The 14,504-nt window shown below is 41.5% G+C and overlaps 1 protein-coding gene across 7 annotated transcripts in view; it reads left to right on the top strand.

Moving 5' to 3' along the window:
• Positions 1-14,287, top strand: part of pbx3b (pre-B-cell leukemia homeobox 3b) — a 56,872-nt gene extending 42,585 nt beyond the window's left edge. For 2 of the 7 annotated variants that reach the window (XM_084946055.1, XM_084946056.1), the window contains exons 3-11: positions 1,582-1,823; positions 2,756-2,946; positions 3,956-4,091; positions 4,916-4,945; positions 8,560-8,725; positions 9,314-9,391; positions 9,825-9,937; positions 10,833-10,922; positions 12,527-14,287. In XM_084946055.1, the coding sequence (XP_084802181.1) occupies positions 1,582-1,823; positions 2,756-2,946; positions 3,956-4,091; positions 4,916-4,945; positions 8,560-8,725; positions 9,314-9,391; positions 9,825-9,937; positions 10,833-10,922; positions 12,527-12,619 (1,139 nt within the window). In that variant the 3' untranslated portion in view covers positions 12,620-14,287. The remainder of the gene's footprint in view (positions 1-1,581; positions 1,824-2,755; positions 2,947-3,955; positions 4,092-4,915; positions 4,946-8,559; positions 8,726-9,313; positions 9,392-9,824; positions 9,938-10,832; positions 10,923-12,526) is intronic. The other 5 variants (XM_084946059.1, XM_084946061.1, XM_084946057.1 and 2 more) reach the window with 3 other exon arrangements.
• Positions 14,288-14,504: the final 217 nt, after the last annotated feature.

The raw sequence follows: 14,504 nt of genomic DNA, 5'->3' as shown, positions 1-14,504 counted from the left end.
GAATTAGGGAAAATATGAACCGTCGTGGCAGACAAACCACCAGCTATTAGAGCATGTTGAGATCCCGAGCCGGGCATCTGGTCAGTCACATTTGAATCATGTGCCGTTTTGTTTCACGCAGCACAAACTGGAATGGAAACAGTCGAGTCTGTCCAGAATGATGGCTTTGGGTGGAGTTGTGCAGATGCAGCGTGATGTGGATGAGGGTTAGTGGAGCAGCGGCATATTGTCCACATGGATGGCTTGGCTCTGCAAAGCCTGATGGAGCCTTGTCCAGCATCTCAATGTCTCCAGCACAAATAGCCACATTCATCCACTCCTTTCACACCATTACACCTAAAAGACTCAAAGCCAGCCGACCTATAAATAGAGGAAAATTTGTTTTTCAGTGGCATTGCAGTTGAACAAACCACCAACGGGGATGAAAACAGCAGAAAAGAGGTTACACTGTGGGCTTTTTTTAACCTACGATTGTGTTTATAAGAAAGATATTGAGAAGAAAAGGAGTGTTTTCTCTCTAGTATTTACTCTTGTGGATGGCTCGCAGGGTCAGTCGGTCAAAGCACGGTAAAAAGGGCTTCTCTGATTGCATGCCTACTGGCTGACACAATAGAGCCGCTAATCTTCTTATTTAGAATCCAAAGGCTAGCCATATCTTAATGAAGCTGTAATGAGCTCTTGAAAATCCCTGAATTGCGGGAGGGATTATTGAATTGAAACAACTCTGGTAATCATAACGTTTGAGTAGCCACTCAGTATTTACTGCCCATTGAGCCACATTTTTATCCACTTACTAGACCTGATTGCTCGAGCGTGTTTTTGGTGTAATTTTGACCTGCAAGAGCTTTTTTTTGTGTTTGTTTTCTGAAAAGCCTGACATTGTGGTTTCACTGCCAGCACATCCAGGTGTGCACGTAGCCCGCGCTATCTGCTGTGTGATTACGACCTGCTGACAGGCTGGCGAGACAGAAGACCAGAGGAAATAAACAGCACCATCTGAAAACAAACACAGAAATCAGGCTTTGCGCTTTGCATGCAATTCACTGCACAATTTTTTCCTTATTATTATTTCACAGCTCAGTCTTATAATGGCCTAGATTCCTCTTAAATTAAATTAAATTAATTGAAGATTCAAAACTCACAAGGAAATAGACGCGAGTAAAACAGCAGTTACTTTTGTGGATTTCCCAGCATTCACTGTGTGAAAGACAGACACTTACTAGAGGTATAGTTTTCTGTTTAGCATCCTTTCACAGAGTAGAAGTGCCACTTCACCATTGAGCATTTGTCAGTTTATGGATGTTGCTGTCATGTCAGCCTTCCCGTACACACAGTGTGCAGCGCAGTGTGTAAATAAAAGAGAACAGGCGTACACATGGGCGACAGGAACACAGCATATACACAGGAGGCGCTCAGTTCCTACCTGACGGGGAAACATCACAGTATCAAACGATATAGAGTCAACGCTTCTGATTTCAGCTGTTTTGACTTATTCTCTTATTAATAATGTTAATTTTCCCATCTTAATTCATCTCTTGAATGCATTTGCTGAAACCTGTCCCTGTTTCTGTGTCTCTGCAGGTCTCAGCATCCGTGGCGCTCAGGAGGAGGACCCCCCAGACCCTCAGCTCATGCGTTTAGACAATATGCTGTTGGCAGAGGGAGTAGCGGGACCAGAGAAAGGTGGCGGATCTGCCGCCGCAGCCGCCGCCGCCGCTGCCTCGGGCGGGGCAGCCGACAACTCAATCGAACATTCCGACTACAGAGCCAAACTCACCCAGATCAGACAGATTTACCACACAGAGCTGGAGAAATACGAACAGGTAAGGAGGGAGCTTTACAACCCCAAGGTTAAGATCCTCCCAAGAAATGCCTCCCGAATGAGTTTTTATTGGAAATAGCACACACCCTCCAAAATGTTCTTTATGCATTATTCCATGTGGCTACCAGCTTTCAAATTTTCACTTTGTGTTTAAATGTTTAAAAGCCACTGAGTTGTACTTTCACAACTGCAAACTGTGGTGAATATGTACGATAGAGGAGGATGTGGGGAAAAAAGCAGCTCGGGAAAAAGCAAAATTGCCGTATTATTCACTGTGTTGTAGTTGATTATAGAGATCCAAAGGAGTGCCCCAGTCATCTGTGTTAAATGAAAGTATGATCAGCTCTTTCACCCAGCACTTTGAGCCTGCCATTAAACACGGGCATTATGGGTGAAAATAGAAGGTGAAACTGTGATGCCTCAGCAAGCCAGTGAGGTAAATTAGAGTAATTTACTTTGTGCTCTCTCCGAGAGAGGAGGTGGGTATGCGGGGGCACACAACACTTCGCCTGGAGTAAATGCATCTTTCTTAAGGGTGTTTCCAGGTTTTAATTATCTAAATGTAAATACTTAACAAATTTTACTCAGAGTAATGAGCTAAAGTGTGCACTACGTAAATGAGTTATTCTAATTAATCATGTATGAACTACCGTGTTAACGAAAAGCTGCTTAACTTCAGTGCATTAAGGCCAGGCCAAATTGCAGATCTGCATTTATTCTGAGATGACTTCACCTATTATGTCACAGTTATATGCAAACACCGCACTGCGTGGAAGCTTTTATCAAGAACAGCGTGCATATTAACTCATTTAATACATGAAAAATGGATATAACTTTAAAACATCAGTCAAGAGCTTTTTAAAGTTCTAAAACAAACAAACAACAAAAACCCCACCTCACGTTGGTTGTTTTTGTCACTCTTTCTCTTGGCAGGCATGTAACGAATTCACTACCCACGTGATGAACCTGCTGAGGGAACAGTCTCGTACGCGGCCCATTTCTCCCAAAGAGATTGAGCGCATGGTGGGAATCATCCACCGTAAGTTCAGTTCCATCCAGATGCAACTGAAGCAGAGCACCTGTGAGGCTGTCATGATCCTGCGCTCCAGATTCCTTGATGCCAGGTCAGTTGATCGTGTGTGCTTAGTGCGAATGCGTGCGCGCGCGTGTGTGTAGGTATAAAGTTTCGACTTTTTTATTGCTTCTGCGTGACCCACATAAGTAAATCCAGTGGGCGAGGTCATTTTTAGACGATGCGCAAGTCTGAAGTTTCTTTTCACTTTTCTGGCACAGCACACAGTGTGAGCACTGCAGAGATGCATGATTTTAATTATGCCCATGTTCCATGCGTTATCCATTTCCAAGACAATCATGCCCTCACACCTGAGAGCAGTTAGGACCCAAATGAAATGGGGGCCGAGTCATGTGTAATGGATGGAGGGGAGGTCATCAGCAGGTGTTGTGGATTACTCTAATCACTAACAGTATGGTGCATTGTAGAAGCTCTGCGGAGAGAAGCACAAGTTTGGGCCAAACAAGCCAAGTGGAAGCACATTTGCTGCCCACTGCCTGTGTGAAGCGCAGTAAACAAGGCAAAATAAGCAAATGCTCAACAACATGATAAGTAGTGCCCTGGGAGGGAAGGGGACCCAGATCTAGTTAGAGTTTGCTTGTTTCTACTGGAGATCCCTGGGGCTGTGGCACTTCAGGAACAATGCTCAACTGTGCATGCCATGATTTCTATAATGTACCGAGATGCACTCCGACTGGGCTTTGCGCTCCATCATGAAGCCCACCCATCCGCTGCACTAAACTCTACACATTACACGCTTGGACTAGAGATTGGAGACCAACACACCAAATTAAACATTGTATGTATTTTGCAACGGTATGTGTATGTGTGTCTTTCTGTGTGCTTGTCAGTTTATTGGTTGTAGTCTTTTGTGTGTTCATGAGGCTCTTGGAGCAGGACACGATATCCTGCTCCTGAGGGCCCTTAGAGCCCATTCCTCATTATTTTCACCATTTATGTGTGAGATTGATTGTGCAATTTGTGCAATCCAAATGGATGAGTTAATGCTGGTCTCACTAATAGGCTTGCTCGGTGTTTCTCTCGTTTTGCTCCCCACTCAGGCGGAAAAGGAGAAACTTCAGCAAGCAGGCAACAGAAATTTTGAACGAATATTTCTACTCGCACCTCAGCAACCCGTATCCGAGCGAGGAGGCAAAAGAGGAGCTGGCCAAGAAGTGCAGCATCACAGTTTCCCAGGTGGGTAGTGCTCGTCTATCAGTAGCTGGTGGGTAATCAGGTTGGGAAAGGCTAAAAGCCTTGAGGGATAGTTACCGTAGGTCGCACCACCAAGGCGCAATGTCCTTTGCTAACCTTGACATTGTGACTTCCTAATGATCCTTCAGTCAAGGCTGGTCCCAGTCAGTCAGAGCAGGGCCACAGGGAAGGGAGGCCTGTATCATCTTAGCCTCAATCAAAGCACTATGCTGTCCTTCCTTAGTCGCCCCAGCGCTGGGTCCCCTGCCATTTTTCCCCCTCATTCCCATCCACCATGTGCGCTCTCTCTCTCTTGCCTGGTCAGTCGCTCAGGTCATATGGAAAGAAAAAAAAAGGCATCATCCATTACTTTAAGAAAAGCGGTCACTCCGGTGCTTCAAAAACACTGGATGATCCTGGGTATTTACTCATATGTTTGCTCTTCAAGTGACCTTGCAGGAGTCTGTTAATTCTGTTATATTTCACACTTAAAAAGTCAACTTTCCAATTTGATATCTATCATAGCCTCCTCATTGGGTAAACCTGAAGGCAATATCTCTCACACCTAACCCCCACATCCAAAGTATTATTACCCTGTCTTCTCTTTTTTTTTCCTCCCCCCTTTGCTATGATTGTGACTACTATCTAGATTTTTTTTATTCTCCATTGTTCTATGGTTGTCCTCTTGAGACACAATATCAGAGAAACATGAATCTATACAATAATCTGCAGTGTTTTGTCTGTGTGGGGAGGGGGTGATGAGGGGTATATTGAGTGTAGTCATGAAGAGTCAGATACTGTAAAAGCCCATTCTTTTTTGCCTTCAGGGGGTGGGAAGCACCATCACAGTATCACAGGTATGTCATAACTTCTCCTGATCCACTGTTTTCATTTTTTTGTACCTCCTTTGTTCATGTATGTAATGGCCTCACAGTTGTCCACTGCACAGACCCTCCCTCTCTTACACTATTGGATCCATGCTAATGCTATAATATCAAATTTAAAGTTTGAATTTATATTTAAAAAAAAAAGCGTGGCTAAGCTGTATCAGCATTTACATCCCACTTTTAACAAGAGATTGCAGCCTATTTTTAATGTTTGACATCTTTACACTACACCCATATTATCACCATACTATGTGTGTACAAATGTGTCACATGTAATTTTTACTTTCTGGCTATGGTTTATGACATGATTTATTTGTTTTCTTTTTCTTTTCTTTTATTGTTGTTTTGTTTTCTTGTAGAAGATTGAATAATTGTGTGATCTTTTTAAATCTTGAACGCCCCCCCCCTCCAAAAAAATTGCACTTAGAGTCTATTTATATCCCTCCCACCTCATGATCACTGTGTGATTTACAGCAGTTAAAGAAATGGGCATTGTTGTCTGAGTGTCTCCTAAAGCAGTCCGCTGAACCAGTTCCCATGAGAACAAATAAGTCTTTGCAGAAATTAGAGGGCTTTTAAAAATTCACCTGAACTCATCCCGGGCCCCATTAGTGGTGTACTCCTCGATAAGCGGAGGCCATGGCAGACATCATTATTGACTTATTCTTAGTGCTTTGGCTCATTTTAGGAGGGTAACAGAGTGAGAGGCTTAACATAATGCTGGGTTCACTATAAGTATGTTATCCCTCACTGTGGCCCAGCCTTTCAGATTCATATATGGCTTACTGTGGTCACGCTGCAGGCTGGACTAATACCCCCCCCCCCCCCCCCCCTTTTTTTTTTTGGTGCTTTCTTGATTGCACAAGTAGTTCATTAACTAAACACCATCAGTTGTGAATGGTATGCCAATATCGCTTTGCAGCTTTGCTCAATACATCTTTGCTGATGAAACACCCTGCATCATTTTAACAGGGATCATTGAAAATGAAGTCATCTTCAAGTCAAGCGCACACTCAGATTCCAGCAGTCCAAACGCCACATTTCCTTTCTATTATTACTTTTAATTCCCTTAAAATACCCTTGAATTAACAAAATTGCAGATGTCTGTTTCATGTCCGATTACTGCTTGAGCACAGAACTGATACTCAATGATGTATTTAAGGTGGTAATATTACCTAGTGCGAGACCAGGTCTTATTTCCTTTTTTATTCATTTTATTTTATTATTATTATTATTATTATTTAATTTGCATGTGCATTGCAGAAAGGGCTAAGGGCATGGGATATGATGGATGTAGTTTGTGTTGAGGTGTGTGGATGCTTCAGAGGCCACCTTTGATGTAATATGTGTCAATATAACACTGGTTAACTGTTAAACCTGATTCCACCACAGGGTTAATATGTTCTGTTATAATGCAAAATGTATGACACCCTTTCCAATATTTCAGCTATTTAAAAATAATAATAATTTCAAAGCAGCGGATTCTTTATTTTTTGTATTTGATCTTACAGTAGGTCATTGCAAGCTCACTTTTGGCTCATGCATTGGTCATATATTGATCAGAAAGCAGTATTTATCTGAGACACAATGAAATAGTGCAAACTCTTAACTACAGTGTGCAACAATGAAGCCAGTTGTATTATAGCTTTGCACAGGAAGTCTGCATTGTCATGACACAATCGCTGCCTTTGAGTGCGGGTGGTGTCAGGTAATTCTTGCCAAACATAGGAGTCAATTGAATGCATGGTCTGCTACGGTGCTGTGCTGTGCATCTATTCAATATTTTAGCTGAACCCGAGAATCACTAAAGCCAGAGTTCATCGGGCAGGAGAGAAATGTGTGTGCAGAATAAAGAAGGGTGGTATAACATCCACAAGATGTGACGCCACCGCGGCTGAGTCTGTCCAGACTGCTGAGGCTTGTAACACAATAAATGTGTGCACTACAGTCATAACACACTCAAAAAAAAAATCTATTAATTTTATGAAGTAATCAGTCATATTTTATTGCAGGATTTGCCTTCTTTCTGATGAAAGTAATATGCGATGAAAGTAAACTAGTGTATAGTCTGTATCCATTAAGTCAAATTTAATGATAAAAATAGGTCTGAACGTGCAAACACCACAACTGGCCACAACTGACATTTTAATAAATGCAGATCTGTTTAATGCACTGTTTTTATGAACATTTTGTTAAATTAAACAGACTGATGAGCTTTACAAAACATTTTATATGATTTTTCAGGGGTTTGTGGGCACATTGCGAGCTGTCCAAAAGAGCAACAATATTGCATCGTCTTAGGCTCTACAATCCACTCTAAGCAGGTTAAGTAAAAAGGATGATGGCCAGGGCTTTCATTGCTTCCAATTAAGCCTTGCTTGTTAGTTTAACCTCTAGGTAAACCCATCAAACAATTGATGTCAAGGAAACCCTGCCAACAGTGGGCCTCGCCTGAATGGTCATTAATTTTAATTGCCTAGATATTAAAGATTTAGAGCACAGAGACGTGGAGGATAGAAATGATCTGATGTCCTGCAAATCCAGTCAGTTTTTACGCCACAGCATCGGCGGGCTGCTGGGGATATTAAAATTTAAGCACATGGGTGGAAATTAAATAAAGCGTCATTAGGGGCAGCTGCTCTTTGGCTGGTCCAGCCGTGGGCTGCAGGGCCTGAGAGGGGGGCTGCAGCACAGCGACAAGACACTCTAATTTATAGGACCATTAAAAACAAGCATCATCTCATTATTATTCCACTGTTATTGCAGAGCCAGCATTCACACATAAGGTTCACACCATACAACTTTTCAGTGTCTGATGTTGAATGGCATCGTTTCGGTCCAACAAAATTAACATATCCGACTGCTCTAAATCTGAACGTACCCAGTTTCTAGTGCATGTTTGATCTCGAGTCTTTTTAAAGCCTTAAGAGCTCTAGGCCTGCCCCAATAATCTCTGTACTGCTTCTCATGTCTACGGCGCTCTAAATCACTGAGCGTGCACAAATGTTTCATTGCCTTAGTGTTTTATGATCTTCCAAAGTAAAGCAACCCAGACCCAGTAATCCCAAAAAACTGTGTAATGTTTTCCAGTGGTTATGCTAAATTGGACGTACTCTTCATATGATGAATTATTACAATACGTCAAGCAACTGTATTTCTATAAAATGTCAATCACCTGGACCCACTCGTCTGGAACCAGTGAGAATTCTGTGGAGGATAAAATATGAACATTCATATGTTTCACTGAGGGAAATGTCAAAATTTGTATCCTTAACAACCAGTCCTCATATGAGAAATATGTACCGACTTCAGTGTCTGTGCAATAGGAGCCCCTTGTGTTTTAGTTTTGTCAGGAGACAGATCTGAGAGCATGTCATGCTCCCATCCATGAGAAGACACAAGTGGCTCCTGATTACGGCTTAATTAGCTTGTGTACCCGGCGGACATTAGCACAGGGGCTGGGAATTGGGTACTTGATGGACCCAAACATGACATCTTGAAACAATCGCACTGCTCAGTGCATGGTGCTGTGCCTGCTTGACATCTGACTCCTCTGCTCCTCCTCCTTCTGCTCTCCCACGCAGGTATCCAACTGGTTTGGCAACAAAAGGATCCGGTACAAGAAAAATATCGGCAAGTTTCAGGAAGAAGCCAACCTGTATGCCGCCAAGACTGCTGTAAATGCGGCACACGCTGCAGCCGCTGCAGTGCAGAACAGCCAGGCCAACTCCCCTACCACTCCTAACTCCGGTAGGCATTCCTGCATATAGACAAATAAAACAGACGAAAAGATCTACCTTCTACCTCAGTCCTTAACCTGCTGCCTGCCTGCCTCACTCTCTCATGCACCATTCACACAGGCTAGAGTGACAGGCTCTGCTCCCAGCTTGGGGATCACAGTGTCTCCTGTCTATAAGACAGTTGATGCCAAGCAAACTCATGCATAAAGAGAGCGTTCCTGACTTGTGAACTGAGAACACATGTATTTTTGGCAAAATAAGAAAAAAAAAATTCAAAATAATGCCGTGGGATTTGTTTTCCCTTGACTTTCTGTCAACTTCTTGTCATTTCTAATGTAATGGTATGTATTCCCACTGAATGGTAAAGGCATTTTGCAAAAAAGTGAAACATAATTGCTGGGAGCATTTTACCTGCAGTAGTAGTATCAAAATGGTATTATGTGCAGTTGATGCTGAATAAAAATAGAGATAAAAACAAAGAGCCTGAAAGGGCATATTTAGTCAAGTTTGATGAGTAATGTAATGCTGAGTTTGGACTAGCTTGAGCTTCGTCGGGATGTGGTAAGCTTATGAAGTGGTCCCTTTTTCTTGCACCCAGGATTCCAGATGAAAGATGAAGAGTTTCAGCTGGATTCTGCAGAGAGCAAAAACACTCTTTTAAGCAACATGTTTACTGGTACTGGTCTTTTCATAAGCTTCTTATTGTCCTTGTCATTTACCATGTGATACCTCCCTGCTAATTTAGACTGGAAGTAGGTGATGTGGAACAATTGGGAGCTTAAGCGACCAACCACATATAGAACCGGTCCCCTTGTTGTCATGTGATTTTCATTTAATTTATGCCCACTGCATTCGTTAAAAAAGATCTTCAGTTCTTCTGCACATCCTCCTCCTCCTCCTCTGTTTTGGTTCCTTGCCTTTTCTTCCGTCACCCCTGTAGTTGCCTGCTTTATGGGAGTCTTTCTTCTGTGTGTTTGTCTGCTTGAGCTGGGTGTGTTTTTTACAGATAAATGTGTGTGCGCGTGCGTGCGTGCGTGTCTGTGTGTGTGCCTGTGCTTTCCCTTTATAGCCCTCTCATGTATTCAGCTACTTACATCTTCCCTTTCCAGGTTCTTCAGGTTCTTTTAACCTCCCAAACTCTGGGGACATGTTCTTGAGCATGCAGAGTCTGAATGGGGATTCTTACCAAGGGGCACAAGTCGGAGCCAATGTACAGTCACAGGTAGGAGCAACAATCAGGGACAGTTCCTGACGACTAGTGCAGAGAGCTGTCCTTGTCTTGCCTGTGTACTGAGCCATCCACAGTGCAGTCTAAGAAGCACAACAAACTGAAAAAAGCAAAAAAAAAAAATCCAAAAAACATAAATAAGAAAAACATGCTGCCCATCCACGGGCAGTTCAAATTACCAAGCGAGGCCTCCAATAACAGCCCATTGACTGAAGTGTTTACTGACTATTTCGCTTTGGATGGAATGCTTTGGCCGCCAAAATATGATCCCACCCCACTGCAATCATGCCGCAAAGCAGTTTCCTGGTTACTATTCAAAACATTGTCTGAATGCATTTGGCTTTGACTTGAGCTCTTGGGTTGGTATTTGGGTTTTTTGGTACGATGTTATCCCCTTTTTTCTGTACTTCTGTATCGCTATCTTCCTGTCTCATCTTGTTATTGTTTGTTGTTGATGTCTTCCATTTTGTGAGTTTAACGCAGCTACACAGCCGACACACTGCACACACTCACTACCACACCAGAAAAAATATATGCTCATTCATAATAAAGGTAAAGAAAAATCAAAGCTAATTTAAGATTTTTTTTAAAGTCTATGTGTTCCATTACTTTTACTTATGCTTTTATTTGGTATCAATCCACAACTGCTTTAGATGAAGTAGTATACCTGAGCATGCTCGTAACATCACTATCCTTTGTTTTTAATTTTATTTTGAAAATCTTTTTGCCGTGTTTTTTTCTGGTTAGTACATTTGCTGTCTCAGAAGTCCCTTTTTGTTAATTTCACTTCAGTTAATATCTTTTGCTTTACTAAGCATGTTTACAGTTAGTGTTGGAAGTCTACGAGACACTCGGCTGACCAGCTTGTCCACCTTGTCTGTCCCTTCAGGTGGATACCCTGCGCCATGTTATCAGTCAGACGGCAGGATACAATGATGCTCTGGGGGGAAACACGATGTATAGTCCACATGGCCTAAATGTAAGTGAAGGTTTTATTGGCTTACACATGGAGCTTGTTGAGGCAAAGGGAGTGTGAAATTCATTGATACTTTTTTTTTTTTCAATAAAAGTGCTGCATGGTTATCCTTTAATTTTATTCAATGAAATTACGGTGCATTACATTGCTTTACAACCTGCACAATAAAACATTAGCCAGTGTGTCACATCACTGTGTCACCTGATCTAAATAAAAGCTGCTTTTAATAAAAAATATGCTACACAGCAGGTGAATAAAATCAGATTTACTTTAATAAACGGCTTTTAATACTTTGTTTGACTCAAACCAAGAATGAGATTTGGAGGGGGGGGGGGGGAAACACACCCTATCTGTTGCATTTCAGCTGCTTTGAAATGCTTCACAGCATTTTCCGTAGACTTATCTTCATGATAAAATATGATCACGTGATCGCCTGCAGCCTTTTTCCAGACATGAATTTCTTCTTCCCTGATGAGGTTTGATACGGCGCCTTTTTGTAAAGCAGCACATAATCTGAAGCTATCAGAGTAAAGATTAATTTTGTTGATGAGGGAGGATGGAGAGTGAAGGAGAGAAAGAGAGAGAAATAGGAGGAGACAGCTCGTTCTCTCGGCACTGTATCAACACTGCAGCATTTGCTCTCTTTGTGTTAGCATGCCTGTTGGGTGAAATGCACAGATATTCACAGTCTTAATAGTATGTAAGAGTTAAGCATGAAAATAAGGTATTAAATTAGTTTTTAAAAAATCTATTTCTTTTTTTTCTTTTAAATATAAACAAACGGTGGCGGCTGTTGCCAGCAATTCTGTGCTGTTGGTGTCATTTTGGCTTTGCTGTAGCCTTATTGCTATAAGCTCTTTAGACATGTCAACTCCTTGTAGGATCAAGTGTTTCTTTCTTTCTCACAAGGTTTCTCACTTCCATGTGCAGTGTAGACCTGTGCCTACTGGCTCAGCAGAGCTCAGTGTGATCCCTACTAAAATATTAATAGTCAAATAACCTTAACACATGAAAAAAGAGGATCGGAGCACAAAGAGCAATAAAGTAAAAAACATATTCTGAACAGAAAGCTGTGGAAAAGCAGCCATTTTTAGACATAGCCCAGAAAATGCACTATTGATATATTCACATAGACCTTTAGCTGTGTTGGTGGTGACGTAGAGGGATTCAGTAAAGGCTAGGTCACGCCTGGAGCAAAGCAAAGTCAGGCTGGCTAAGACTGGCTCTCTTGGAGAGGCCCTGCCCTGTCACTTTCCCTCAGCTCTCCCCACCTCACGCAGCCCGAGCCCTCCCTCTTCTTGACTGACAGGAGAATATGTAGCGACAAGCTGTCGGTCGCTTCTGAAATCTGCTTAGACACTGATTTCAGGGATCGCTCCCATTGGTCGGGACACAGGACAAATTTGTTTTTGAGAGTCTCTTTGCTGATGCTACTGTAACACAGAGACTAGACTAACTGCGTCTGCAACATTTTAATATCAACTGACACATTAGGGCAATCAGTCTATATATCTACATATTCTGTTTTTGGAGTGTCTAGAATTTACCAGGTTCATATTGCATTGAGTGTTTGATTGTAATCTCAACCTTTTCCATTTGTGTCCAAGGCTAATGGGGGATGGCAAGATGCAACGACTCCATCTTCTGTAATATCTCCAACAGAAGGACCTGGAAGTGTGCACTCCGATACCTCGAATTGATCCGCTATTAATGCATCTTCGCCTCTAGCAGGACTTTTTAACTGGCTGACCACCTGAAGAGGATATTGAAAAATAAACTTTCACAGCAGATTGGTTTTCACGTATCTTAAAATGTATCACGACCGTGTTGCACGCATTGAAACTCCATCCTCCATTATGAACACCAAGTGTTTCCCGGTAGCTGTTTTGTTCTTTCTTCATAAATCAATCAAGTGTACACACCATGCTTTTCTTCTTCTTTTTAATTTGTTGGTTCACTGTAGAGGTAAACACATGCACATTTCCAAACAAAAATAACAGTAAGGTTTCAGGATAATTATATCCACTCAAAAGTACGGGATGACACTCGTGTGTTTTCCGTGACATTTTATGACACCTTAAAGGCCCATTTGTTCGATTCTTGATTTAATTGCTGCTCTCCATTTTGATAATTGAGTCCTTACAACATAGAGATTAAAGCAGCTGTTTCTTTGACTGTAATGTGCTCGCAGTCTTGTCCGGCAACTCAACAATGCTGTTGTTGACAGCTCAATGGCAGCTTTGTAGTTACTTTCAAGATTTATTTTTGCCTTACAGCTGTATACATTAGTACAAGGAAATGACTATTCAAACTCTGGAACATAAAGAAGCATAATTGATTGCTTGACTATAACATGACACCACTGCATATTTTATAATTTGATGTTTAGTATGTACATATGTAAACCTTTTTTTTTGTACTGCTTATGGAAGCCCCCCTCGACAGCACACACACACACGGACAGTAGATCATTACAACATGGCACACAGGAGCAGGCCCCCATTACATAGGAAAAGTTGTACATAATATAGCTTAAGAGTAATTATACACCCCACCAATCAATACCCAGCTTTATTACCTCATTCATAGAAACCAATAATTTCCAACATTTCTGTAGCTTAGAGCGCTCACCTACTACCTCTAAACCATACCACCACCACAGTTTCTTTGGCCCTTATTTAATGTTTTTATGTAGTTATTTTGATCACATCTTGTAACACTGTAAACTCTTCATTCTCTATGTAATCTAATGTATATTTTAATCTTTTAATAAAATGATGTTGCAGCTGTGCAACTTAAAATAACAAATAAAAACAAAACAAAACAATGAAATAACAATATTAATACCATGGAAAATAGACGGGGAGAGGATGGGAGGGGGTGGGGTTGGGTGGCTGAAGATGTTGTTGCTCTGTGGCTTATACGGCTGGGGGGTGTGGGCGCGCGGGAGGGGTGGGGACGTGTGGCGAATATTGTTGTTAAATTAACACCAAACAGTTAAAACTGTTGTAAATAATGAAGGGAGGGAAAAAAAAAAGAACATTTTGAATGTTGCTCATCTTGTTACTAAATCATGCGGAGAAAAAAGACAAAAAAATCACTATAAAAACTGTAATGCATAGAGGTTTCAGTATTCAGAACTGTACATTTCCAGCTCTGTTCAACAGGGTTCAAGACTTCTTTTCTCTTTTTTCTATTGTATGTGATTCTGAAACTGAAAAGTCATGACAAATGATTTGTGGCAGTGATTCTAATGTATTAAAGATGTTTAGTGTTACTTTCTAACCAGACTACACCCTGGACTGAAAAGTCTTCCTTGTGGTAGTTGTGTAATTTCAAACATGAATAAACCTTTTGCTTTCATGACAGCAAGGGGGTGTGTTTGTTGTCTCTAGTTTTTCCCTTAACGCTTGTCTGGTAAGTAGAACCTCGGCTCTCTTCTCCATCTCTGTAAACTCTCAACGAGGGATGCAATTTAATGGTAGCTGACTGCTCCTGCTCATTAATCGAAACTTCAGAGTCATTAAAAGCCATTTCTTCTCATTTTTAAAACACATTTCCTGTTTAGTTTTTAGATAGATTAAA

Source organism: Perissodus microlepis, chromosome 12 (genome assembly GCF_051167445.1).
Source record: "Perissodus microlepis isolate ML-2025 ecotype Zambia chromosome 12, ASM5116744v1, whole genome shotgun sequence".
Lineage (NCBI taxonomy): Eukaryota > Metazoa > Chordata > Actinopteri > Cichliformes > Cichlidae > Perissodus > Perissodus microlepis.
This window is presented reverse-complemented; position numbering and strand designations above follow the sequence as displayed.